The sequence below is a fragment of the Poecilia reticulata genome, chromosome 1 (assembly GCF_904066995.2).
Source record: "Poecilia reticulata chromosome 1, P_reticulata-male-v2, whole genome shotgun sequence".
In the NCBI taxonomy this organism is placed as follows: Eukaryota; Metazoa; Chordata; class Actinopteri; order Cyprinodontiformes; family Poeciliidae; genus Poecilia; species Poecilia reticulata.
The window spans coordinates 5749821-5775699 of record NC_088830.1 but is presented as its reverse complement, the minus strand read 5'-3'; the positions used below and the strand labels follow the sequence as shown (position 1 = coordinate 5775699).

The 25879-nt window shown below is 38.9% G+C and overlaps 1 protein-coding gene across 1 annotated transcript in view; it reads right to left on the bottom strand.

Moving 5' to 3' along the window:
• The window catches only part of LOC103481360 (uncharacterized), a 31264-nt gene extending 5908 nt beyond the window's left edge, over positions 1-25356 (bottom strand). Inside the window, exons 1-17 of the mRNA XM_081612399.1 lie at positions 25049-25356; positions 22932-23106; positions 22342-22754; positions 20614-20773; positions 19750-19802; positions 18848-18995; positions 18675-18761; positions 18486-18560; positions 17967-18053; positions 17599-17667; positions 12500-12879; positions 11543-12350; positions 6582-7534; positions 6313-6496; positions 5487-5615; positions 4709-4786; positions 4339-4549 (exon numbers count right to left, since the gene is read on the bottom strand). Of these exons, the coding sequence (XP_081468525.1) occupies positions 4339-4549; positions 4709-4786; positions 5487-5615; positions 6313-6496; positions 6582-7534; positions 11543-12350; positions 12500-12879; positions 17599-17667; positions 17967-18053; positions 18486-18560; positions 18675-18761; positions 18848-18995; positions 19750-19802; positions 20614-20773; positions 22342-22754; positions 22932-23106; positions 25049-25057 (4019 nt within the window). The 5' untranslated portion in view covers positions 25058-25356. The remainder of the gene's footprint in view (positions 1-4338; positions 4550-4708; positions 4787-5486; positions 5616-6312; positions 6497-6581; positions 7535-11542; positions 12351-12499; positions 12880-17598; positions 17668-17966; positions 18054-18485; positions 18561-18674; positions 18762-18847; positions 18996-19749; positions 19803-20613; positions 20774-22341; positions 22755-22931; positions 23107-25048) is intronic.
• Positions 25357-25879: the final 523 nt, after the last annotated feature.

The following is a 25879-nucleotide window of genomic DNA, read 5'->3' as shown; positions in this document are numbered from 1 at the left end:
CAATAACGTTGTTTAACGTATAGAATATAAGCTAACCTTTATTTCAATTACACATAGGTCATTGATCCATTAGAATAACAAATATTACATACACTACATTGAAACAATCCAAACATTGTTTTAAGATAAATTACCTTCCAGCACAATGCACCAATCAATCAGACAGTGATCAATATCCATTTGCTCCCTAATTGGCTCTGACCTCTTAACAGATCGAATACAGGCAAATCTGATGTGTTTAGTTAAATGTGCCAATGTTGAATCCTTGGAATCAGCAGTTTAAAACTGAATTTCCATAATATGCCAAAAATGGAAAAAAAAAATTATCTTGTAAAGATCTGCAGTTTTTGAAAATAAGAAAAAAAAGAAAAGAAAGAAAAAAAACGGTCTCCAAAAGTTCAAAGTCACATGATGGTCATTATGTGTTAAGACCCAGGGAAGCCATACTCTAATTAAAATTATTTATATTTCAGTTTGGCTTGTATTAAAAATTCCTGTGGTCAATGTCACTGATTTAATCTCTGCTCTCATACCTTTACAAAAATTCAACAGAAACAACTTTTCAAGCAGAAGAAATACTTTATTGAGTAACCTCACTGATTTGTTGTAGTGTCTTTCAATACAAGTTAGGAGTAATTTAAATTATAATCTAAACATAAAATGAAAGTTAATAAATGGAATATACATTAACTACACCAGGGGTCCCCAAACTATGGCCCACAGGCCGGATCCGGCCCGCCTCCACATTTGGTCCGGCCCCCTGAACAATACCAGAGAGCATTCAGATTTTTTTTCATTTACCGTGTTTTCCAGACTATAAGCCGTTTATATGTGGATTTTTCTTCAACCACCAGGGGGCTCTTTAGCAGGAAGTGAATCGTTGGAAGTCTTGGTTACTTGCGCGGCAACATTGAGCCCACAAGCAGCAAAATGAGTAAGAAACAGATTAGATGTCTTTGGAAAGTTTCTTTGCAAAGGGGAAAAGGCCCAGAGAAGAGACAGGAGAATGGATTTATCCCGGACCGGTAGGTGAGTCCCACATTACAAGCTGGCTCTGCGTAACATGCAGCGACCGGCTGCTAATGAGGCAATGAAGCTTCAAGCTTCTTCGCCATGTAGAGACCAAGCACGCTATGCTCAAGCAACACAGCTCGGGTGTCATTGTCTCTCATCACTCCCAGATGGGACCGTCTCGTTGCAGAGAAACAAGCTCAGGGCTCCTGTTAGTCGGTACCGTGAGTTAAAATTTTCACAAAAGTAAAATGTTCGTTTTTGTGGTGCTTCTGTTATTTTAAAGGGATATGTAAACGTTACCATAGCGACCAGAGTCAGAGCGTTTGGGCAGTGGTCAAGAGGAGATGAGTAGAGCTTGTGAGTCTTAAGTCTGGTTTAGACGGAAAGATTTAAGAATCATCGGCCAATTCTCCAAACCTCTGTGACCAAAGAGCAGATAAAAGTACAACAGGTTCGATCGGTTCGTGAGTCCAAGGCAGGAGCAACACGAACCGATTCCAGTCACAAACATCCCGATTCCAGAGGATAATCCAGTAAAACCCCCAACATAACTGGAATTTAGAATAACCAAACACAGGTGACGATGTAGAAGCAATAGTGATAGTTTGTGGAGTCATTTTAAGAGATAAAAGACGTAACAAAAAGAAAAGGCGGTGGATAAAAGACGACGGGAGCAGCCGCTCTATTTGCTGCACTATGATTTGGAGGTGAATGTTTTTGCATAGTTAACATTTTTAACTGAATAAACATAATAATGACCTTTAGATTTAATAATAAACATTTCCACATATCATCTCCGATATCCACCGGACTCTCAGTTGCGCGATATGTCAGCTGTTTGGGATTCCCCTCTGTTCTTATGTCACCGCGCTTTCTGATTGGCTACCCGTCACATTCAACAGGTTGTATTCTCATTCCAAGTCAGGAAAAACCCCACAGGCTGCGATAAAAGGGCCAAGACAACCCAAATAGGGCATATTCAGTATTTAGTACCAACATGCAGAAGCCTCATCTGACTGTTCATCCCCCCTCAGCCCTCCCCTGGGCCGCAACAAAATTTCCAAGTCTTGACCGGTCCGCGGTAATAAAAAGGTTGGGGACCACTGATTTAGCACATACTAGTAGCAGACACGAAGGATCAGCACTTTACTGTTACAGTTACCGTTCGGAAACTGCCGTAATCAGTTCTGTTAAATCTAATCTTGGCAACTTTTTCTTTTTCAACCGTAATAAATGTGATATTCAATTGACCTGTTATGACTCAAATTTTGGGTGTCCACCCCCCTCTGCTGCTGCTGCATCGTTGTGAAAAACCTGGAGTGGCAGAGATATCTGCGGTTTATATGTGTATGTTTACTGGTTTAAAAAAAAAACAAATTTGGAGTTGTGGCTTATAGTCCCCACCAGAGAAGGGAAAAGTTATGTGGCCCTCACAGGAAAATGTTAGAGACCCCTGAACTACACTGTATTGTACAACATAACAATAATTAACTATAGCACAACGACTAGAACAAGATTGAATTCTACCTTGCATCAGGGAAAATATTTTACCATTTAGCCAAAAGGTTCAGACAAAAAAGACCAAAGATGTTTCCAATGGATCCAACAAATTCCTGGCAGATTATTTTCATGTCCAGCTTGCCCAGTCTCTCTTTAAGGATATTACAAACAACTGCATTGTTGAGTCTGCCTTGGGTCATATTAGCACGTAGCCATGTCTTTACCCTGTGCCAATGTCTTCACTGGTCGCAACTTGGTCACATAAAAACCTCTACCGCCTCTCCAATTGTGCTGCAGAGGTGATTGCTGTGAACAAGGGGAACTCTGAAGGAAAGGAGCTCATGCTTTGCTCAGGATAAGGTGTGGGGTAATAATCTATGTCTTTAGTCAGGAGTGCATACTCCAATTTTAGCTAAGTTTTGATGCTGTCCTCTTCAAAATGCTCCCCAAACTGAACCTCTAGCATCAAAAAATTTAAACACCGCTATCTGGTTGTAATCCGTTTTGCAAAAAGGCATCTTCAATCTTGTTTTTCAGTGGAGTCAATGGAATCGAGAGTCGACCAATGTTGGTACTTTGTCATACAGTGCAAGGTAGCTCCCGTCATTTATCTTTTCTAAAGAGACGACTGTAGCCTACATACCAGATACAGTCTGAGATTTTTCTGAAGTGAAATATTAAGGCATTCAAGCTCTCCAACAACAGCTGACACAGGTGTGAGGCCCAACATAGTCTTTCCTTTGCTGAAATCCTCAAAGAAGGCATCCATCTTCTTCCGCTTATCCGGAGTCAGGTCGCGGAGAGCCTAAGTAGGGAGGCCCAGACTTCCATCTCCCCGGCCACTTGGCAGTTGCAGTGTATTTTGCCATCTCCTCTAACCTGTAGAATATCCACTCATACTGCCCTAACACAGCTACTACTGCAGAATGACGCATAGTGCACCTTTGTTGGGCATAGGCTTTCATGTTGGTTATTGGTGACAATGTTTTCAAGCATGGCCTTGAATTTTACTGGCTGACCAAACAGGATGCCTAACCATTTGCAAGCCATGTTTGAGGCACCATCAAGAATCTGCCCACGAAAGCCAGACATGGGCAGATTGAGCCCCAACAACACATCTATCACCACCTTTGCAATACCATAGCCTGTTGTGTCAGATATCTTGTAAGGTCCAACACACGCCTCATTTGGGAAATAGTCATGGTCCACAAAGCGAAGATACTTTCTTGTTCTGTGCCATAAACATCCTGTGATCCATCACCTATTATTGAAAACTGTTAATTTGCAATGCCTTGAATTATTGTAATGGTCAGGTCACTTAGAATTTCATTCTGTGCTTTGAGGCTTGTGTACTTAATGGTTTGTAAACCTCTTTAGCAAACTGTGGTAATCCTAATCAGTCCTATATGAGAGAAGTTGATACAAATAGCCACTTTTATTAGTGGGGTCACTAACGGCTTGTCCCCATCTTGCCTCATCTAACACAACTAATTTTTGTAAGCAATGTCTTGCCATCTCCTGCTTTTTACGCCATTTGCTGGATAACTGGACATCAATTGGATTGAGGCAATGTCCATTGTCCACTTATAGTCACAAATTGATGATGGACTTGGGAGTTTTGGTGCATTGTATATTTCTGAATGGCTTTCTGAATGCCTTTCTGAATGCTACACTAATGAAAGTAGCATCTGGTTTTCGTCCCAGTAGACTGATTTGAAAATCCTTTGGTGCAACAAAATCACAAGACTCCTGTCAATGTTGGACTGTAATGTAACCAAGGAAAACTGTCGAACCATTTCTCTTGGAAAGACAATGACTCTCCACTAGCAAGTATTTGTGGACTTGCTAGTGGAAAGCAAGTCCACAAGCTTGGTTTCCAAGCTGTTAAGGCGTTGTACAGTCACTGGGGTTTGAACTTTAACATCCTGCACTTGTGCTGGCAACAAGGCCATCCTGTCCTGCCCCTGTTGCTGGCGCCGGCACTTGAAGGCTCCGTCCCTGCCACCACTCTCCCTGGCTCTGAACAGTCTGTCTCCTAAAATAAAAGTTATTTTTCATAACTCACAACAACCCAAACATAGTTCAACACAGCAGCGGGTACTGTCATTGCTTAACTACACGTTTAAATGAAGTTCATCCAATTTACACAAAACCAAAAAAAACCTGACGATAGACAACAAAGAAACTTTCTTGCCTGACTGGATGTCCATTTTTGCTTCGAAAAACAATCTGATGGAATGCTGGAAAAGACTACTGTTGTGTCCAAGTTGTGCTAAATGAAGTTTTATCACAGACGTTATTCACACCTGAAATAGCATCTCAATTCTAAACATGTTGTAGCACCACAGACGTCCCCAACATTAAAGTCAGCCCACATTTCTAAAGAACAATTTTCTTTAAAGAAGTTCCATGAGTGATTACAGAGTCCTGAAACACTGGAAAGCTGAATGGGTAGAACTGCACTAAGTACCAATCTGATGGTTGAAGAACTTAAATAACAGATTAAAAACCAATTTCAGGAGTTTTAATTGAAAATCTTGCTTATTTTTGTCTTTGATTAAATTGCGATTAATTCATCGCATTTTAATTAATCCATGGTTTTACAGACAAAACTACTGCCATCAACAATGGCAGGATGTACCTAAAAATTCATCCTTATTTTTTTTCTTAGATGAATGGCAGTTTTTTGGGGGGCTCTGTAAACTTGCATTGTTTAAATGCACAGGTTTCTTTAATGACTTACTGGGCCATGAGCATATCTACATATCTACAAGATTGGAGGGGTTCTGATCCGTCTCGTCCCAATCAGGTTTTTTGCCTATGCATTACCGTCCTTAGAAAGAAAGTTGGCCTTGGCATGGCAGACCCCAGAGATAAACTGGAGATCAGCCTGATTTGTGCATCTCTAGCTTTATATGTGTATCTTTTGCATAGAGTGACAAAGTGCTACATTAGGATTGGTGTCTCCTTACCGTTTACTGACCCCTCCTCTTCATCTTTTACTGTAATCCTAATCTCTTTGTTGCTTTGCTGACGCAGCTCTTCATTTTCTTCCGGAGTCTCACAATTCTCCCCATCTGATGCCTGGTCAGGAGTTTCCTCTATCAATGTAAGGACACCACCCGTATGAACATTACATATTATCACTAAAGTTAGATGTACATTTAAAGGGGTAGTATTATGTATTTTTCAGGCACATAATGCCACTTTATAGCACAACCAAGTAACAATGTAACCTTCAGTTGTAATAAGAATGCTGCACATATAGAAATTTGACGTTGTAATTTAACGCTTTGAAATTGGGGTTTGGTGCCCTTAAGGAACTCCTGCTCTTTCTGAAACTCCGCCTCCAGGAAATCATCACAACATTGCTCTTCTATTAACCCTTTAACAACATTTTTACCAGCTTTGGATTGAGAAGTAGCTCGTATAATGAGCTTAGTAGATGCTCAGATCCACCAGGTGTTTGTTAATTGCTGCTGGCAAGTCTGAAGGAGCTGAGTGGGGAGGGCTGCTCTGTGAGGCGGAAGCTTGGAAACTGCTGCTCAGTGGAAGAGCTTTGTCCTTCAAGGCAGCTCTAGGTCCACCAGGCGTTTGGCACAGCTTAACATTTGCCATGGGAGATTAAAGGGTTTCTCAAACATGCATGAAAGAATCAAAGCGACACTCCAGGTATATTTTTGATGAGGTAATAACATTATAACATAATGTAAAGCTAAAAAAAAGTGCATTTTACATAATACTCACCCTTTTAATACAGCAATTAATGAGAAGAATATCGAGAATACTTTGAAGTACCGTATAAGGGTTCCTCCTCTTCTTCCTGTTTCACTATAACGTTCACATGGGGAGTGGAAATTAGGCTCTCTGACAGGTTTTCCATTGTCGTCGGGATAACTTCTGGCTGAGGCGATGTGACACAGTTAAGACGCTCTGAGGAAGTAGACTCAGCAGCATTTGGAGAGGTCTCGCTTTCAGGTACCTTAAAATACAGTTTCGTTAAAAAATTTTTTTATGACTGAGTAAACTAAAGAAACAAGTTTCACAATGCTGTGTCCTGTTACTACCTCGCAGACAATGGAGTTAGCCTGGCCCTCCAGGTACGACTCATCTGCCGATGCTCGGCTCACTCCCAAGACGACATCAGGGACGAACTCGCTCTTGCTCTGCGTACACGACCGCCGGTGGTTTCTTAGAGTTCCCGCTAATGAGAAGTGCCGTCCGCAGTCACAGCAGGTGTATGGTTTCTCTCCTGTGTGGATCCTGGTGTGCCTCCGGAGCTCCCCAGGAGCGACAAACGACTTGTCGCACTGAGAGCAGCTATATGGCTTCTCTCCCGTGTGAGTCCTCATGTGTGTGGTGAGCGTCCACTGCTGTGCAAAGGTCTTGCCGCAGTCGGAGCAGTGGTAGGGGGTGATACCGGTGTGGAGGCGCTCGTGCCTCACCAGTGTTCCAGACAAGGCGAACCGTTTGTCACAGAATGAGCACTGGAAGGGCCTTTCCCCAGTGTGAGTCCGCTGGTGGTCCCTCAACTCGGCCGCCGAGTTGCAGCTCTTCTCGCAGTCAGAGCATGGAAATTTCTTCCTCGTGAAGCCCGCAACTACCTCGCAGTGCATCGCCTCCAGGTGCGTCTTCAAGTGCCAGTGCCGAGAAAAACTCTTCAGACAGATGGAGCAGTGGTAAGGCCTCTCGCCCGTGTGAGTCCGCCGATGGAGCCGCAGCTCTCCCTGACTGGCAAACCTCTTGGCGCAGAAAGTGCACGGGAACGGCTTTTCGCCCGTGTGGACCCTTTCATGGATCATGAGGAGCCCTTTCTCTGGAAATCTCTTTTCGCACATGGAGCAAGGGAAGGGCCTTTCTCCCGAGTGAGTGCGCAGATGCCGCTGAAGCTTAGAGGCGTAAGGAAAGTCTTTCCCACAAACCGAGCAGCTGTGGAGGGATGCTAGCTTTTCACTCTCGCTCTGAATCAATTTCTTGGAGGGAGTCTCTGCAGGTACAACGCCTGAGATGGGATTCACTCCTGTGTGAACACAAGTTAAGGATTAGCACAATTTTCAGGAACATTCAGTGGATCCCAGTGTTTCTTTGCATCAACTATTCCACATAATTTTCATGACATACAAATAAAAAAATAATTCTTTTACATTTTCAATTGTGAGTACACAGATACGTCAGCCACAATTTCCTAAATTTTGGGAGAGCAATGATTGGCTGATACTTACCAGTGAAACCGATCTTGTTTAATGCTAAAAATCAGCTACTGTTCCCTTTAGTTCTGTGGTGAGAGAGGACTGACTGACAAACCCACCCACCAGATCATATCTGCACTTTCACTATTAACAACAGTCACCCCAGTGTCGGCAATTTAGCAACTTTGTTGCTGTACTTAGTAAGCTTTCAGTAAAAAAAATAAATAAAAAATTGTTATTGGTCTAATTTGAAATCGGTAGGTCAGGCTTTTTTAAAAGCTTCGCTGTCGGCCAGAAAACTACAATCGATGCTCCTCTATTTTCAAAAAAGTTGAGTCCTGTTTTGTTAATGGCCAGTTTTATTGGTCCTGCCAATGGTGCATGCTGATTTCTACTATTCAGGGTGTTTTAAACTTCAAGTAACAGAACAGAAATACCCCACAAATATTAATCTATTGACAGCCAACTTAACTTTAAGATCTTTATTTACTTACTGACTTCGGAGAACTCCACTTCTTCCCCGTCTGAGTTGATTAGACCACCTACTTCTTGCTCATCTTCGTCAACAAGGACCACCGCTGGTCCAAAGTGGTCAGAGTTCTCTGAACCCATCTCTCAAATATACAATCTAACAAAAGAGAAATCCATGTTTGACTGTAACAATATGGGCACATAGCTCATTGTGAAGGTGAAGAATAAGAGGACAATATTTTTGTGTCAATACTGTTCAAGTACAACTAGGTAGATATTTTGAAGTCAGGTGCCAGTAAAATAACATTTTTAAGACGAAAATTAAAATCAGGAAGTTTTAATTCAGTTAACTCAGTATTGCTTATTTTGATGCATCCTGCAATTGACTCTGAATGAATATTTCTTTTTTCTTTGCATAATTTGATATAGGCAGTGTTGTGAGAGTTATTTGACTTATGCATAATTTATGGTACTGAGGACCTACTGTTAAATATTATTTTACTGATAGCAAGTTTTTCAGTTGTCCTTTTGACTGAATAGCTGCTGTATTGGCCTGCAAATATTTTGTAATTTATGTCTAATTTTGGTGAATTTATTGCCAGATCATTTTTCCATTTTGCCAGATCACATAGCAGCATTTATACCTAAAGCAAAAAATTAACAGCCAATTCAGGTGATCGGCAAAGATCAGCCTTATGGGTGATCGGTATCGGAATCGGCAGCAAAAAACCTGATTGGAGCATCCCTAGTACCTTATCCTTTTCTGTAGAGGTTTCGTTTCATGTTTTTTTTTATTTAAAACATGAAAAATAGAAATAAAAGGTATTTAAAAAATATAAATTTCCTGTAATCTATTTTTTGAGAAAGTATAGGCAAGCTATAATCTTTTTTTTTTTAAATCGGGTTACATTTGCACCTCTAAATGAGTTTTAATCAGACGCATTTAGGGCAAAATTGTTTCATTGGATTATAAAGGTTGCAGACCAATGGTTTTGATAAAACCATATGAAATCACAAAAATTCACCGGCATTCCATATCAAGAATTGGAAATTTATATTTTCCATCTAAACTGATTGAGTTGAAATTATTAAAAAGAATGGACAAAAGTTTTAAAGCTTGTAGAAACATAAATCAAAATAAGTATTGTTGCAATTGCAGTTGAGGGTATTTTGACAAATTATAAACATGAATGTTAAATTTATAGGCAAGCCACACTTTTCAGATGTCTCTTTGTAAAACAAAAATTAAATTAATTTTAAAAACTATCATTTTCCTTTCAACGTCACAAATCCTACTCAAACACATTGAAGCTCGTGACTGTAAAGGTACAGAATGTAGTTTAGTGAGGCACTGTTGTTTTCTCCACCCTGGAGGACATCCACGGTCCTGCTCAAGGGCAGCCAGACAGGGAGCAGGAGGTGTTGTGGATGGAAGAGTGACTCGAAACGACACACGCAACCTTCCTCGCGTCACAAATCTGATGGAAAGGTGTCACCTGTATTTTCTGGGACTTTGATAATTCAACGTAAAGCGAGCAGCTAGCCCAGTAGCATTAGCTCCAGGTTGCTAATTCTGCATATCTGCTGCCTCATTTCTACTGTTTTCAATAAATTAAATGACTAACCTGTTAGAGTACAAAACTCAATAATGGAATAAGAGGGATAAATACACAACACCCTCAGCAGACGTAGTGAGCTGAGCAGACAGTAATTGACCTGTAAATAAGTTGTTTTAATCGTGACAGCGGCGGTCACCACCAAGCTGGTCAGCGACCACCTCCTGCTCTGGGGGGGACCGCTGATAGCCAGCTATCGGAGACATGGGTGGAGTTTCACGGCATCATTTATCTTAACAAGCAGCTAATAATGACTTACATTTTGACAAAAAAATTAAGTGACATTAATCATCACAGCCCGCTAGAAATTCACCAGATTTCTACAAGACCCCCCTCTAAGATGTGAATAGCACCCGCTAACTCGACTAGCTAACGACAGACAATGGACATGTTGACCAACCTCTGCATAGATTGTTCCCTCGGGTAAAAGGAGTCGCTTGGAAATAATTTAATGCGACGAAGCGGCAATAAGTGTGTTAACGCGTCAGGTCCGTGCTCAGGGTGTTAAAACGGTGCGTCAAATGATTGTAAACAAACAAATGAGTCACGTTAGAAAAACGACTGATGACAACACTTTCAGCTTGAGTTGGTGTTAGAGACCCTCGAAACTTCCGGTTATCACAATAAAAGCCCCAAACGGCACAACAATGCGTTTATTCCTAAAGCTCTGTAGCGGATTGTAGGCAAATGTGGGCAAGTAAATGGAGCAAATGAAAAGACGGCTTCATAATGTTTGTATTAGAGGTCTTTCTATCTTCATTTATAAAACGTTTATTTGTCTCAAATCTATCAAAAAAGTTATTTTAAATAACTACTGCTAAACTAACTGCATACTATACAGACAGAAATAAGAGAAATACATTTGCATTCTCAGAATCAAAATTTTAACAATTAAAATTCAATGATTGTATTTTAATGCAATCTTTTTGATGTGTGCTGATGTTTCTCTTTGATGATGGGTTTCAAAATTGAGGTTGGAAAGCTTCCTTGCCATCACCCTAATCTTTAGGTCAACGTAGAAGAATGACTTTACATCTTAATCTGCCAGAGGTAATAATACCAGTCTTAACTATTACTAAAATAATATATCTATAAATACTGTACTGATGACTTTTTAAGACCTAAAAATAAGGCCTTAAAACTTGTATACTTGTATAGCATTTTATCTAGTCCAGAGGACTCCAAAGTGCTTTACACTATGTTCAGTTATTCACCCATTCATCCACTGCAAACTACATTGCAGGACCATCTGCCCGGGGGCAGTCTGACAGAAGCGACCTATGTGACCTTCTAAAACACAGCAGAGACCCTTCAATATCTAAAAAAAACTGCTTAAAATTTGTAAAACAGGACTAAAACCTTAAAAAGGCTATATTTGTCTCCATCTTTTATAAACACTGTATTACTGTATATGAAGAAAACAAAATCACAGATGTGTTTCTAACAAAAGTTTGTATTTCAACAATGAGGAGTTTAAAATAACATCGATGTAGTGCATTTTTTTTATAAACATGTAGTGTATTGTTATTTGGCATGCAGTTTACAAAAGGCACTAAAATAGAACAGAAGAGCTACCAGCGAAGAGGAAGCATTAAGACGTAGGCACAGAACATAAACACGACATAGAAAACACAGTAAGCCTCCAAACTGACCCCCAGCTCAGATACCACCTCCATTCTAGAAGATAGAAGAGTAAAGAGCAGTTTACTGTGACACCGCTAATAGGAATGCGTGAACAGAAGTATTGTCAGATTTCCAGCTTGTTCTGCTGTTTGGGTCTGCCAAGCTGCCTGGTTGGTCCCATTCGCCTGCCGGCGTGCGTCCGCTGGTGCTGCCGAAGCCCCTGGCGGTAAATGAAACTCTTCTCGCACTCCCCGCACTTGTAGGGTCTCTCCCCGGTGTGGAGCCTGTGGTGGACCTTCAGCTCCTCGGCTCGAGAGTAGCCTTTCCCGCAGATGCTGCAGACGAATGGCCTGTCTTTGATGTGGGTCTGGTAGTGCGCGTTCAGGTAGGAGTTGATCTGAAACGTCTTCCCGCAGATGGAGCAGGCATACGGCCTCTCTCCAGAGTGCTGCATCTCGTGTAGCTTGAGGGAAGATGCCGTGTGGAAACCCCGGCCGCAGAGCGAGCAGAGGAAGGGCCGCTCGCCTGTGTGGATGCGCTGATGAATCTGGATGTAGCTCTCATTGATGAACATCTTGCCGCAGTCTGGGCAGGAGTAGCGCTTCTCCTTGACGTGGCTTTTCATGTGCGTCTCCAGTTTGTCTTTGTCGTCGAACTGAATGCAGCAGCGGCGGCAGAAGAGGAACCGGGACGCTCCACGCTCGGCCGTCTCCGACTCGGCCTCACCGTGCGTCGTGACATGGTGCGCCTGCAAAGCCGACTGGCTTTCGCAGTCCTTCCCGCATTCCAGGCAGTGGAGGGACGAACGGATCTTTGATTCTCCTGGCAGGGACTTCAGATATTCTGAGAGTTCGGACGAGGAGAGATTCACCTCGTCCTCGAAGTCCACAGCGTCTTTTCGAACTTGGGAAGGAAAAAGCAAACAAACACCCATCATTCATCATAAAGTTTTATATAGACTCTATACACTAGTAAAATCTCATAAAATACTTACTATATGGTGACAGTTTTAACAGGTATGTAAATAAACATTACATACTGCACCTTTAAGACCTAACGATCAAAATCACTGATATAAACACTTTAAATATACACACAGAGGGTGTGTGTAATGGCTCTATCATTAATGAGTTTCACCTTTTGGATATGATTACAAAAATAAGCTTTCTGATGATCTTCCAATGGATTGATATGCGCCTGCAAAGAACTGTTAAATCTCTCACCAAGGTGGACTTTGTAGTGCGTTTTGAGATTCCCCTTCTGGTTGAAGCCACGCCCACAGATGGAGCAGCAGTACGGTTTTTCTCCCGTGTGGATCAGCTCGTGCCGCTCCAGTTTGTATGCGTGGGGAAACTGTTTGCTGCAAACGGAGCAGCGGTACTCGATTTTCTCCCTGGGCTGTTTCAGGAGCTCCGGTGGGATTTCTATCGGCACACGCGGCGCCTTCCTCCGAGGACGCCTCTTCCCTGTAAGGAAGGAATAATGGTCAAGTAAAGTTGGTAAAAAAAACAAAGAAATGCCAACCAGACCTTCTCCAACAAGTGCTTATTGTGCCATTTCGCCTCAGTGTGCGTTCCAAACCTGAAAAACCAGCTGGTTCATTCCCTGAAGTCAGAATTCCAACTCGTTTCAGATTTAACACGACTAACTCATAAAACAGACAATTGCAGGAGCTACCTGTTCATCTGCTGTTCCCACAGTTTGTTTTACAATAAACCAATGACACACACACACACACCATCTGTTTCAGTGAGCATGTCCTTGCATTACTGTTTAAAATAGACAGAAATACAATATTATTCAGTAACCTAGAACGTTACTGAAAACTTAATTTAACTCAGTTTACTAAGTGAAACATTATATGAATTAATTACACAGAAACTGATGTTTTCCGGCCTTTATTTTTGTTAATTAGGATATATTTAATAATAAACTTGAATAATTCATGCGAATACACTTAAATCCAGAGTGCAACATCATTTTTTTTGTAATTAAAATGTTATTGATTTTCTGAATATTGTCTCGCATAAAACACAAACCAAAAGGCTGGTGCACACCCCTCACCCACATCAATACACAGTGTACAGCCATATATCATATGTATGTTACAGTGTTAATTCAAAAACATTCAGTAGTTGGGAGAAAGTTAGTTGTACGTGAAAATCAAGCTTCATCCAGAACTACTCAAAGGCGTAGTTCTTTTCAATGAGTCCCAAAAGCTATCCCATTCCATGTCCCTGTATCCGTCATTGATTCAATCCACTCATTTAGCTCGGGACACTTTGTGGTCTTCCGATGTCTTAAGATGATCCTGCAGGCTGTCACCAGACCGACCACCACAACTGTAAAAGCTCCTTTTGGGTGTTTGGCATTTGAGATCTGTCTCCCAGTAAACACAGTTCTGGAGTCTGAGGGATCTCTGTGCCAAGCCATGCACTCAGAGCCTCCAAGATTTTAATCCAAAATGGTGAAACCAGAGAGCAGTCCCAAAAACAATACAGATATGTGTCCACCTCTTTCTTACATTTCCAGCACATATTGTTTGACATTATTTTAATTCTATGTAACCTAGTAGGCGTATGATAATATCTATGTAGCACCTTATACTGTATAAATTTACTTCTGGCCTCTTTCACATATTTACCACTCTCTGACAGTACACTCAACCATCTTTCTTTTGTATACTCTTTTCTCAAATCTTTCTGCCATAGAAGTTTAATATTTGACGATTCGCTACTCAAATTATAACTTAGCAGCTTATAAAATTGAGAGGCAGTGTGTCGTTCACGCGGCATCTTAATATAATTCAATATATCATTTTCTACAATTTTTTTAAATTTTGAGGTAACACAATGTCTCATTTGTAGATATTTCTAAAAATTTGCTCTACCTTCCAAATTAAATGTGAGTAAGTTCATTGAAGGACATGTACATATCACCAATGGCGCATATGCCATGTGAATGCCACTGTCTCCAAAACACAGGTGTTTTACCAATACATATAGCAGGATTATTCCAGAGAGGCGCATATTTCTCTGACTGATGTGGAAGCTTTAACAGTTTGTGTACCTTTGACCAAACTTTACAAGAATGAACATAAACTGGGTTTGTTGTGTCGACCTTTTGAGATAATTAGTGTTTAGGGTCAAACGGCAAACAAATATTACTTTCAATATGTAACCATTCCTGCCCGTTCTTACCTTCCCAGTGTTAAACTAATTTTGCCATCTCAAATGACAAGCAATAGAGTTTAGGATCCGGAAGTCCTAGGCTGCCCTTTTCCTTAGGAGCATACAATTTTTCTAGTTTTATTCTCGCTCTTTTACCTTCCCACAAGAAATGTTTAATTACATTTTCATACGTTTTAAAAATATTGAGTGGAATTGTAATAGGAAGCATCATAAGCACATAATTAAACTGGGTGGCGGTAATAATTTTTATAACATTAATCTTACCCCATAGTGTTATTTTTATCTTCTCCTACTTTTTAAAGTTTGTTTTCATTTTTGAAAGCACCGGATTAAAATTTAGTGAAGGTAACGCTTCCAACTCCCTGCTGAGTCTAATCCCAAGATACTCCATGCCTTCAGGTACCCATTTGAATTTAAAATCTTTGACCATGTGTGAATTACATAAAGAGGATAATGGCATGGCTTCAGATTTAGGCCAATTTATGGAGTACCCTGAAACCTTCTAATACATTTGTATAGTGTCCATTACGTGTGGCAAAGATGTAAGTGGATGTGTTATAAGTGACAAAATATTGTCCGCATATAAAAGCAGTTTGTGTTCTTGTTGTCCCCATAATATCCCTTTGATGTCCTTATTTATCCTAATGCTCACTGCCAAAGTTTCAATAAACATAATGAATAACAATGGACTAAGAGAACAACCCTGACGGGTCCCACGTGATAAATAAAAAAAATATTGCCATTAGTTATGACAGCAGCCTTTGGTTCCTTATACCCTTTTTTGACCCATTTAATAAAAAATGGTCCAAATCCAAAATTTGAGAGAGCCGAAAAGAGAAAGCTCTATTCCACTTTATCAAACGCCTTCTCTGCATCTAAGGAGATGGCAACGACTGGCTCCTCCTTTGACTGACTCAGCCACATCAGGTGTAACAATTTTCTAATGTTATCAGAGGAGGAGCGGGTTTTCATAAAGCCTGTCTGATTCTGATGAATAATACTAGGAAGGACTTGTTGTAAGCGCACAGCCAACACCTTAGTTAATATTTTACAGTCCATATTTAATAAACTAATTGGCCTATAATTTGCCAGGTCTGTGCTATCCCTATCTCTTTTTGGAATCAAGGATATCAGAGCTTCATTAAAAGTAGGAGGCAGCTGTCTTGATACACCTTTTGTAACACTGGAGCAAGAATATCTATATACTCCGTGTAGTATTCTGATGGAATACCACCACGACCGGGGGATTTCCCCACCTTCATCCCTGAAATTGCCTTCCTAATCTCCTCTTCTGTAATTGGTGCTTCCAACCGCTCTACATGCTCCTGAGATAACCTTGGTAGATTGAGTTTAGAGAGAAAAGCATCACTTTCTCTTTGGTTTGTCTCGTTAAACACTGAAGATGTACCATATTTTCCGCACTATAAGGCGCACCGGATTATAAGGTGCACCTTCAATGAATGACCTATTTTAAAACTTTATTCATATATAAGGCGCATAGAATAGACGCTTCAGTTTGGGTTGCCACTTTGTTCCGTACTCTATTATTACACATCCACATTTGTAAAGAAGTGGTCCCCGAGTACTTTACATCCTCCTGACTACCAGGAAAAAAAATATTGTCCAATCACCATTTTTTTTTAAATCCCACAGTCTTTGTAAGGTAATAAAAGGTTTTATGCACTTACTTTGTCTCTTCCCAAAAAATGTGTTATTACTGATAAATGCCATTTTTATGAATTAGAAAAAGGTGGGTACAAAAGTCCCACCCCTTCACATGTGGTATCATTGGAAAGCCCTAAATGTCCTCTCCAGATACCAAAAGGAATTAACTGAAACTTAAGCCCACAAATATCTCGATAAAGTAAATCATCATAACACCTAGCCAAATTGTTTTCTTTAAGTTTGATTTCTCTTTCCAATTTATGAATTTTACATATACTCTCTTTTTACTTCCATGAAGTATATGCTACAAGTTTACCCTTCAGGAACACCTTAGAGGTCTCCATTGCAGATTGAACATGCTCTGTACTGCCAATATTTATTTCAAAAAGTATCTCAGGTCCTGCCCCAACTGTTCTTTAAAGGGTTTGTCCTGTAAGATCGAGACATTCATTCTCCATCTTGAACCTCTTATATTCCCCAGTCCCAATCTTATGCATAATTCCGTAGCTGTATGGTCAGTGAGTGCAATATTTTTAATATCACAGCTCTGCACATTATTCACTATGAGTTTTGAAATCAAAAACAGATCGATCCTAGAATATGATTTATGACAATGAGAATAAAATGTGTACTCTCTTTTAGACAGATTAATTAACCTCCAAACATCTATGCAACATCATTTTTGATTATTTCACATGGCAAATATTTTTGATGCGTCGTGGTTAGCATAAAAATAACATGGTTTTCTACCTAAGATGAAACTAAATGTTTACTTTTGTAAATGCAGTTTTTGTTAACCGTCGGTTTCCAGTTATTTGCCATAATTAAAAAAAAACAATAAAAAAAAACTGTTTGAAAGGTAAAAAAACTCAGGAATTTTCTAGTAAGGAAAAGAAGAAGAAAAAAGTTTCAGAACCTGAAATTGAGATTTATCTTAGAAAATTTTGAGAAAAAAAATCTTGGATATTTCTGAGTTTCAATAGTCAAACATTTTTGACTTTTGGAAATTTGTCAATTTTCTTTTTCTTTCAAATTTCTAAAAGGAATTTCTAGCAAATTTTCAACTTTTCAAACTCAAATTTAGAAATTTTTTTTTTTTTTTTGCCCTACTTGAGCACCTACCCAAGCCATTATTGTTTTAAAAAGGTACTTGATGATTATTTGACATTTTATAGTCACAACATCTGCCATTAGTGGCAGATAAAAGATAAAATAAATTATTAAAAAAATAGAAACTGGACAACCGTATAGTAAATGTACACACTTTCTTTTCCCCTCAGCGAACAAATCAGAACACTTTGCCAGCATGAATATATTTACTTCTCTTACCAGTAGAAACATTTTCATTTTCACCTTCAGCAGAGTGTTTGGCATCTTTTTTCTGTAAGGGTTGCTTCGCTGTAACAAGAAAAGAGATCCTGCTGTAAAGAAATCATGAACAATACTAGCATAAACCGTTTTATAACTTCTGTTTATGAGAAAATTATCAACAGAGTAAAGCAAAAACTGGGAAGGGTTTTAATTCCTCTGCAAATTAATGGATAAAGAGGACTGGTTGAATCAGACATCCGGAACTCCTCTGATTAATATTTCACTGGTTCTTCTAAAACCCCCATAAAGTACATTTATATCACAATTATTTCTTTTGTTTTCATGTACTCTGCGATAAATCAAGATTAAAAGTTTTGTGGACTCACCGGTGACACAGAGGGGAGTGTCGGAGTTTATTTCTTCTGGTTCGGCATAGGTACAAATGTTTCTCCTTCTTCGGCTACGTCTTGATACTGTAAGATAAAATAGAGAGACTATAACAAAACACATGCAATAATGATATTTTGAATTAGACTTGCCCACAAAGTGTCAGGGAGAAGTTTATGTACACTTAAAATGGAAATGAATGTAATTCTCATGCTGTTTTTAAACAGGTTTCCTTTTTAAGATGTCTTTTTCTTCTAAATCAATGTTCTCTCTCTAATTAAGGAACACCAAATATCAGTATATAAATATTTACTTTAGCTTGAACCGTGTGTGAAGTAGAGAAAATCTGGATTCAAACCTAGAAATTAAGATATTTAAAGATATTTGTTTAAAAGTGATAGCTAAAAATAAAAAAGGGAACGGTTCCGAGTCATCTTTAAAAGTCCAAATGTATTCTAAAATGCATGTCCTTGATTGGTGTGCGTATGTTTATGATAGGAACTGTCATAAAGATTCACCTCCTTCACGCGTCTCTGAGTGTCCCTCACACAGCAGTGGAGATTGAGAAACCTGTCTTCGGACTCTTCTCCTCGCTGTAACAAAGACAGACAAAAATCACACACTTTTACACTGCATGTCAATTTAAATAAAACAGTATCTCAACATCCATTTGCACTTGTGCCACTTTCCTGTTTCCAATCACCTACCACAGTTAAAAGGAACACGCTCTGCTTTGTCTGGGTTAGCCAAAGGTCGCCCTCTGACCTTTTTTGCTCGTCTCCGTCGCGTTCTTGCTAAAAATTAAGAAGAGAACAACATCAAAGCCAAATCAAGTTTTCTTTCGGCACGTTTATGCATTTTGACCTAATGTCGTGTTTACCGGGATGTGAAGTAGAGATCTTTGTCGTCCTCATGCTTCCCTCTTTCTGCTCCTCTTCCTCGTTTTCTTCCTCGTCTCCAACAACTTCCATGATGAGAGTTGGACTGCCGCAGTCCCTGGAGTTTAGAGAATCCACCAGGATGACTTCCTGTTTGGCACAATCATAAAAAAAAAAACATCACAGTTTGTTATCAGAGCACAAAAGTGCATTTTATATTTGTCTGAACACGATATTAAATTATGATGGTGGAAGACAAGTGGCAGTTGAAACCAAATATCTACATCCTCAGTTATAAAAAAAACAAAACTTTTTTCCTTCCTCTCTGACATTATAGGAGAAGCATTATGTAAAAGTATGTCAGTCTTTTTTTAAGCTCTACCTCATGTTATAATTGTATTCCCTAATCAAAAACATACCTGGAGTGTTCTTTGTTTCTTCAAACTAGTCAGCAGAAATTAGCTGGTGGAGCTGCATCTGCTGAGCTCATTATACTTAACGCTGGTAAAAACGTTATTAAAGGGTTAATTGGGCAGCCATGTTGTGATAACGTCCTGAGGGCGGAGATTCAGAAAGAGCAGGGGTTTCTTAAAGAGACGGGCCCAATTTCAAGTCGATAAATTAGATACCCAAATTTCTTTTAAGTGATATTTGATATATAGCATTTTCATAACAACCAAAGGTAGTAATATTGTTGCTTGATTGTGCAATAAAATGATCCTATATGACTGGAAAATACATAATACCGCCTCTTTAAATCAGACTGGATGCTTCTCAATTTAGGTCGTTTAGTTTTATGAAAAGCCAGAACAGTTGGTGAAATGATTCTTTTCACTAACTTCACATTATGTCTGTCTGTCTGTCTGTCCATGCAGCCCTGGACGTTCTGGTGTTAAAAAGTTACCTTCTCAGACTGAGAAACCTCTGTGCAATCAGACTCTTGGTCAGAAACGTTTCCTGCAAAGATGGATAAAGAAGAGACATACAAGGGATTTAGAGGAAAACTAAAGTATTTGCGAGATTAACCCTGGGTCCTGGCCTTTTGTGTTGGAATAAGAGGGATCGCTTTGGTAAACAGTTTACCAAACAGGAAGTCCTCAGCATGAAAGTTAGTTGGTGAAACTAACTGGTGTTAAATGTTGCGTCTTTAAGAAGAAACTTAAAACTAAAGTGAAACTAACTATTTCCATAATAAAAAATAACCACTATTGTTTATAGTGGTTATTGTGGCGACAGGGAAGCCCATCACTATTATGCGATTCTGCATCAACATTTTCTATGAAGGAAGGAACTCAAAAGATAAAAGATCGACTGATCTTTTATCTTTTGGAATTCATATTGAATTCCAATAAATATATTTCATTGGAATTCAATATGAAAGACCCACATAAGGTGGTATACAATTGTGAAGTAGAAAGAAAATTGTACGACTCAAAACATTTTCTACAAAATAAAAAACTAAAAAGTGTGGTGTGCAAAAGTATTCAGCCCCCTTTTCTCTGCGTACAACCAACAGCATTCAGAAGTCGCCTGATGACTGCTAATGACGACACACAGAGTCCACCTGTGTGTAATCTGATCCCGCTACAAATCCAGCTGCTCTGTGACGGCCCCAGATGTGGGTCCACAGAATATTGGGAGAATATTGGGGGTGTTTTCCACGTTTGGTACCAACAGACGTCCACTGCGACTTTCAAAATGTTTCAGAAAATTCACATACGCAGCAAACTGGGTGCTATGTGTGTAGCGAACTTGCAAATCAACTTACTTCCATCCCATGTCACCTCTTCTCCGTCCGAGTTAATTAAGCCTCCGATTTCTTCTGCCGGCTCCTGCTCATCCTCCTTTGGTCCGGTCTGAAGCCTGACTGTGAAGTGGAGTGTTCGGTCATTCAGTCTTGCAGAGGCCATCTTCGGGTCAGAGGAATACTGAGCACAGAACACATGTAGCATCAAGAAGTGAAGCCAAAATGTCATCTTTAGACAATTACAAAACTTAATGCAATTCATCAACGGGACTTCTGCAGAAAGTTATTTTTATATTTGTATGTCATGTTTTATTTAGCTATGAAATGATTTCAACACTCTTCTTTGTAAAATGCTTTTATATTGGCAGCTACTCAAGACGATAGAGCTTTACTATCATTAATGTAATCACTGAAACTTGACTTTTACGTTTTGTTCCTGATACTAAAAACTTCAGTTAGAAAATAGTCAATAATTTGCAAAATATTGACTATATAACTCCCAATCCATCAATTACTTGGGAGTTTTATATGAAAATAAAATCGTCTATAACTACAGATATTCTTTCATACACTTTGATATAATGATACTTTAATTTGTCCTTATCAGACACTGAAAGCAAAAATAAAACTCCCTTGTGAGGCTGCAAACAATCCAAACTCAGTCTTTATGTTACTGTGACGTTATAAAAAACGGTTGCAGGCCTGGACTTTTCTAGTAAACCGTGACACACAGTCAAACACTGGAAATACAAATGACATTTTAAATGAAGTCATGACTTTGTCAAATAATATTTTGCTCTGCTTGTATCAAACTAAATACATCCCAGAGCAGCTTAAAAATAAAAAACATTTCAGCACTCAATGAGGATTGATTTCAACCTACAACCAGTGGAGAAACTAACATTGGGATATTTTACATTTTGTGCTGTACAGAACATGTAAGACTTTTTATAAAATTATCTGAACAAAGGTGATGTTCAGATAATTAAGCATTTTAATATATTCTTTCTATAAAAAGGGTATAGCTGCACAATAATTCAATATTTATCACAATAGACAGGTGATCAGTATCTATAGATATTACTCCTGATTGAATTTTCAATCATTTCTCTGAACTCTGCACTGGAACCGCACAGCATTCTGGGACATGTAGGCAGAGGAAAGGCCACTCAACCTCTCCGGACCAGCTAAGCTAGATTGATGGCATCATTTCACTTGCTCTCTGGTTACCTAGCAACAATCTGTTGAGTAACTTGCGCAGCAGCAGTTTCAGGTTTTGTCACTATGCTTCATAAGTGCTTAAAAAAATTTAAAAAAAAACAGCTTGGAGAGAAAACTATGGATAAAACATGAAATGACACACCACCCATTTACCCATTTGGTAGCATTTCAGATATTTAAAAGAAAAAACTAATTGATAAATATTGATAACGACTGATGTGAAACACTTATATCGTGATGTTTTTTCAGCCATATCATCCATTCCTAAAAAAGTAGTATGAGAATGTTTGACAAAGGAAGAAAAAAAAAAAGATTGAATACTTAGGTTTTTTTTGCACTCTGTGACTCCCAAGTTTTCTAAGATTACTGTGAATATATAACTGCAGTGGTGGATCTTATCACATCCTGTTTAAATGTTATTGTTTCTATAAACTCAAACCAGTGCTATAAAACTATCATTCTAAAACAATAAATGTATAAATTGAATGAGGCCCAGTGTTAAATTATTCTAAAAATCTGGTTTCATACAGTTTGGTAAGGTGCTGATTTTTCTGGACGATGTAGTTCTTCTGTCGCATTTGAAGACGTGCCCTCCTCTTCCTCAGATGTTCTCAGGCTGGATTTCATGTCGGGCTTGGAACTCGGCGAGACGTCCCGTACTAGGCGGCAGAACGGCTTCTCTCTGGCGTTTTGGCACCGACAGACATTTTCTCCTTCATCCCCATCAGAACGACAGAGTTTCTGGTTAGAGGCTGTGAACGTGCGTCTCTGCTCTCCGTCATGTGGCTCAGGACTCTGATTGTCCAGCTGGTCTGGATGTTCACTCTGATGCGCCTTTACTCCGTATGGAGCACGACTCTCCTTCCCAAGTGCCATAAGGTGAGGAAAACCAGCGCCTGGAGAGTTTCTATTCTTCCCTTCCTCTGAACCGAGGCTCTCATCTGGATTTCATAAAGGGCATCAGAAGAAGAAAAAGTAACAGTAAGCAACTGCGTGTTCAGAGTAAAGACTTTAGCTTAGCTAATCAAAAGGAAGATGATAAGATGTCGACAGCTAATGCCTTCTCCATAGCACCCCGCTTAAATAAGAATATATACATTTCTGGCTTTCCCACTCACAGTTTTCACTCACAGTCCAGCTGTCCTCTTCCTCTTTGATGATGACTTGGATCTCTGGCGTGTTACAAGTGTAGCCGGGGCTTCCTGCCGCTTCTCTCTCCTGCTGCTGCCTAGCCGTCTGCCCACAACGGTTTTCATTCAGACCGAGCGACAATGGATCTTGAAGTCCAGGATCCTAATTGAACCAGGAAAAACAATTATTGAAAAGAAAAAAAAAAATTTTTTTTTCAATCAAATGTTTCTGTCCACCTATTGGTGGACAGAAAGGAGTAATACTGCTATTGCTAATAGAGATGTTAGCAACATTTTCAAGAGATTCATGTCAAAACCAAGGATTTCATTTCAAAGTGCATTAAAGAGGCAGCATCATGTGCATCGTGTTTTCCAGCCACATACTGACTTTTTTATAGCAGTCAAGCAACTATGTTTACTGCAGTTTTTATATAACAAATTCTACATATCAAATATGACTAAAGAAATTTTACATTGTAATTTAACCCCTTGAAATTGGGCCTGCGTCTTTTAAAAACCTCTTTTTTGAGGAAGTCATCAGAACATGGCTCATCTATTAATCCTTAAATCACATTTTTACCAGCGTTGAACTGAGAAATAACTCTTATAATGAGCTCAACAGAGGCGCAGTTCCACCAGGTATTTGCTAATTGCTGCTGGCTTGTCTGAAGGAGCTAAATAGGGAGTTGTGGAGGAAGCCTGGTCTGAGGCAGAAGCTTGGAAACTAGTTTGAAGGAGGAGCTTCTTCCTTGAAGGCGGAGCTATGTCTACCTTGGTGTTTTACAGAGCTGGAGATTAAAGGATTTCTGAGACTTTCATGAAAGAGCAAAGAATACACTCCAGGTATGTTTTGATGAGAGAATAACATGACATGAAAGCTGTTTTTACATAATAAAAAAAACCTTAACACAAACCAAGATTGTGTAGGAAATTATGAAGAGGAACAGAATTTTAAAACCTCAAATATTGAAGAACTTTATAATTCTGGGTTTGCATTAAAACATGAACAACTTTCACAAAAAATCACAAACAGCATAATTTCATATTTAGATATTGCCATTAAGCATTTTGCAATTTTTCTTCTATGAATATTCTACGTTTGTCAGGGGTTACAATAAATATCAGTTAACTGAGTTGCAATATTTCTCAGAACTGATACACTAACATTTTCATTTTAATCTTTTTTTTGGCTTTATTTAAACCAATGGCAAGTACACAACACACAAAATAAATAAGTATACAGAAGAACACAGCATTTACATGAATAACCAGGTGAGTCAATTAGACAAATACTTGAAAAGATTTACTTATGGAAATTGTCGTGAGGTAGAGTTTGTTATTGATTTAACATATAGTTCCATATCTTTAACAAAGTGAAGAAAACATGGCATTTCATCAATACATTTATGAGAAAAAAATTAGTTAAAAAAATTATCACATTTATTATTACAAATAAACATTTAGCATTCTTTCTGGGGGAATTTAGTAATACAAAATATTTTCCCATTAAAAAAAAATACATCCCTCAAATTATGAACAAACCTGTTAACCTCCTTCCAAAACCTGCTGTGTGAAAGGGCAGTGCCAAAAAAAAAAAGTTACGGTTTCTGGAAGTATGGCCTTAGCCTCTATAATCATTACCGTCCCTGACAAAGTTTAAGTCTTATAAGTCTAAACGTATGGCATATTTTTAGTTTGGGTGAAGTGATGAAAATGTGCACTTGTATATTGAAAAAAAGTGAAGTAAAATAAATATTTGTCTTATAATATGACATGCGAATTACTCACTAATCATAATCTAGATACCATTTACAAAGTGACCGAGCTTTATTCTGTGACTATATTGCTTCAGGTGTTACATTTACATCGGATTTAGATTAAATTAGCGACATTCTTTACGGCCTCATTAGTTCGCCTGCAGCCTGGACTTCCTAAATAACACTAATTATCACTTTGAAGCTTACTGTTTAACTCTGCTGAATGAATGAATCCAGGTTGACAACAGAAGCAACATATTTCTCATCTTTCTACATGGTTAACCAAGCTAGTTAACTGTAACTGTTTGGCTAATTCCAAACAAACCACAGCTCCGCTCGCGACGTTACCTCGAACATGCTGCGCTGTGGGAGTCAGCGACGGAGGACGTCATAGGAAAACCCGGGATATAAACGGGGGTTAGAGCCAGATTGGAGCGGTGTGTCAGATGTAAGCAGCAGCTGTCAGGTCCCATGAACTAGTCTGTGCTGCTTGCTTTTTTATTTATTTATTTATTTTAAGTCGGCCTTCCTCTTCAGCTCCCTCCTCTTCTTCGAGGCTTTAGGTATCTTTATCACTGCTTACTGCCTCCTGCTTTTAGTCTTCCGAGGTTTGTTTGAACGCATCATTTCAGCCAGATTTGCATCCTTCTGTCTGGCAGATTTAGTCACCTGTCTCCTTTGTTCTACACGTGAAGAAGTAAATTTAGGTCCATGTAATGAAGTCAATGAAATTATTAATATTTGTTTTAAAAATATCTCTTATTTTTTGGCGTTTGTTAAAAAGTTGGCTGTTTTTGGTTAAAATGTATTTTAAGACTTTAAGAATCAACATTATGAGTGGATTTCTTCCGATTAAAAATTTGCCATGTACCCAAAGACTGAAAAAAACATAATTCTATTTGGATGTTTTAACTGAAGTTATCTGAAGACAAATAATGCAGTTATATTTAACAAATTGCAAATTGTTTTGAAGTGATTTGTCAGATTAAAAGTATTTTTAATACTTAAAACCTTAGTAGTTTTGATCAAGCTAAGGTTAGTATTGCAAAGGTTTTCTTTTTTATTAGTCTGATGTAATATTCTACTAAATGTGTTGTTTTCATTAACTGAAAAGAAAATTATCATAATTAACCAAAACTTGAATAATCGGTCTGTGTGTAATTAACCGATATATTGTGT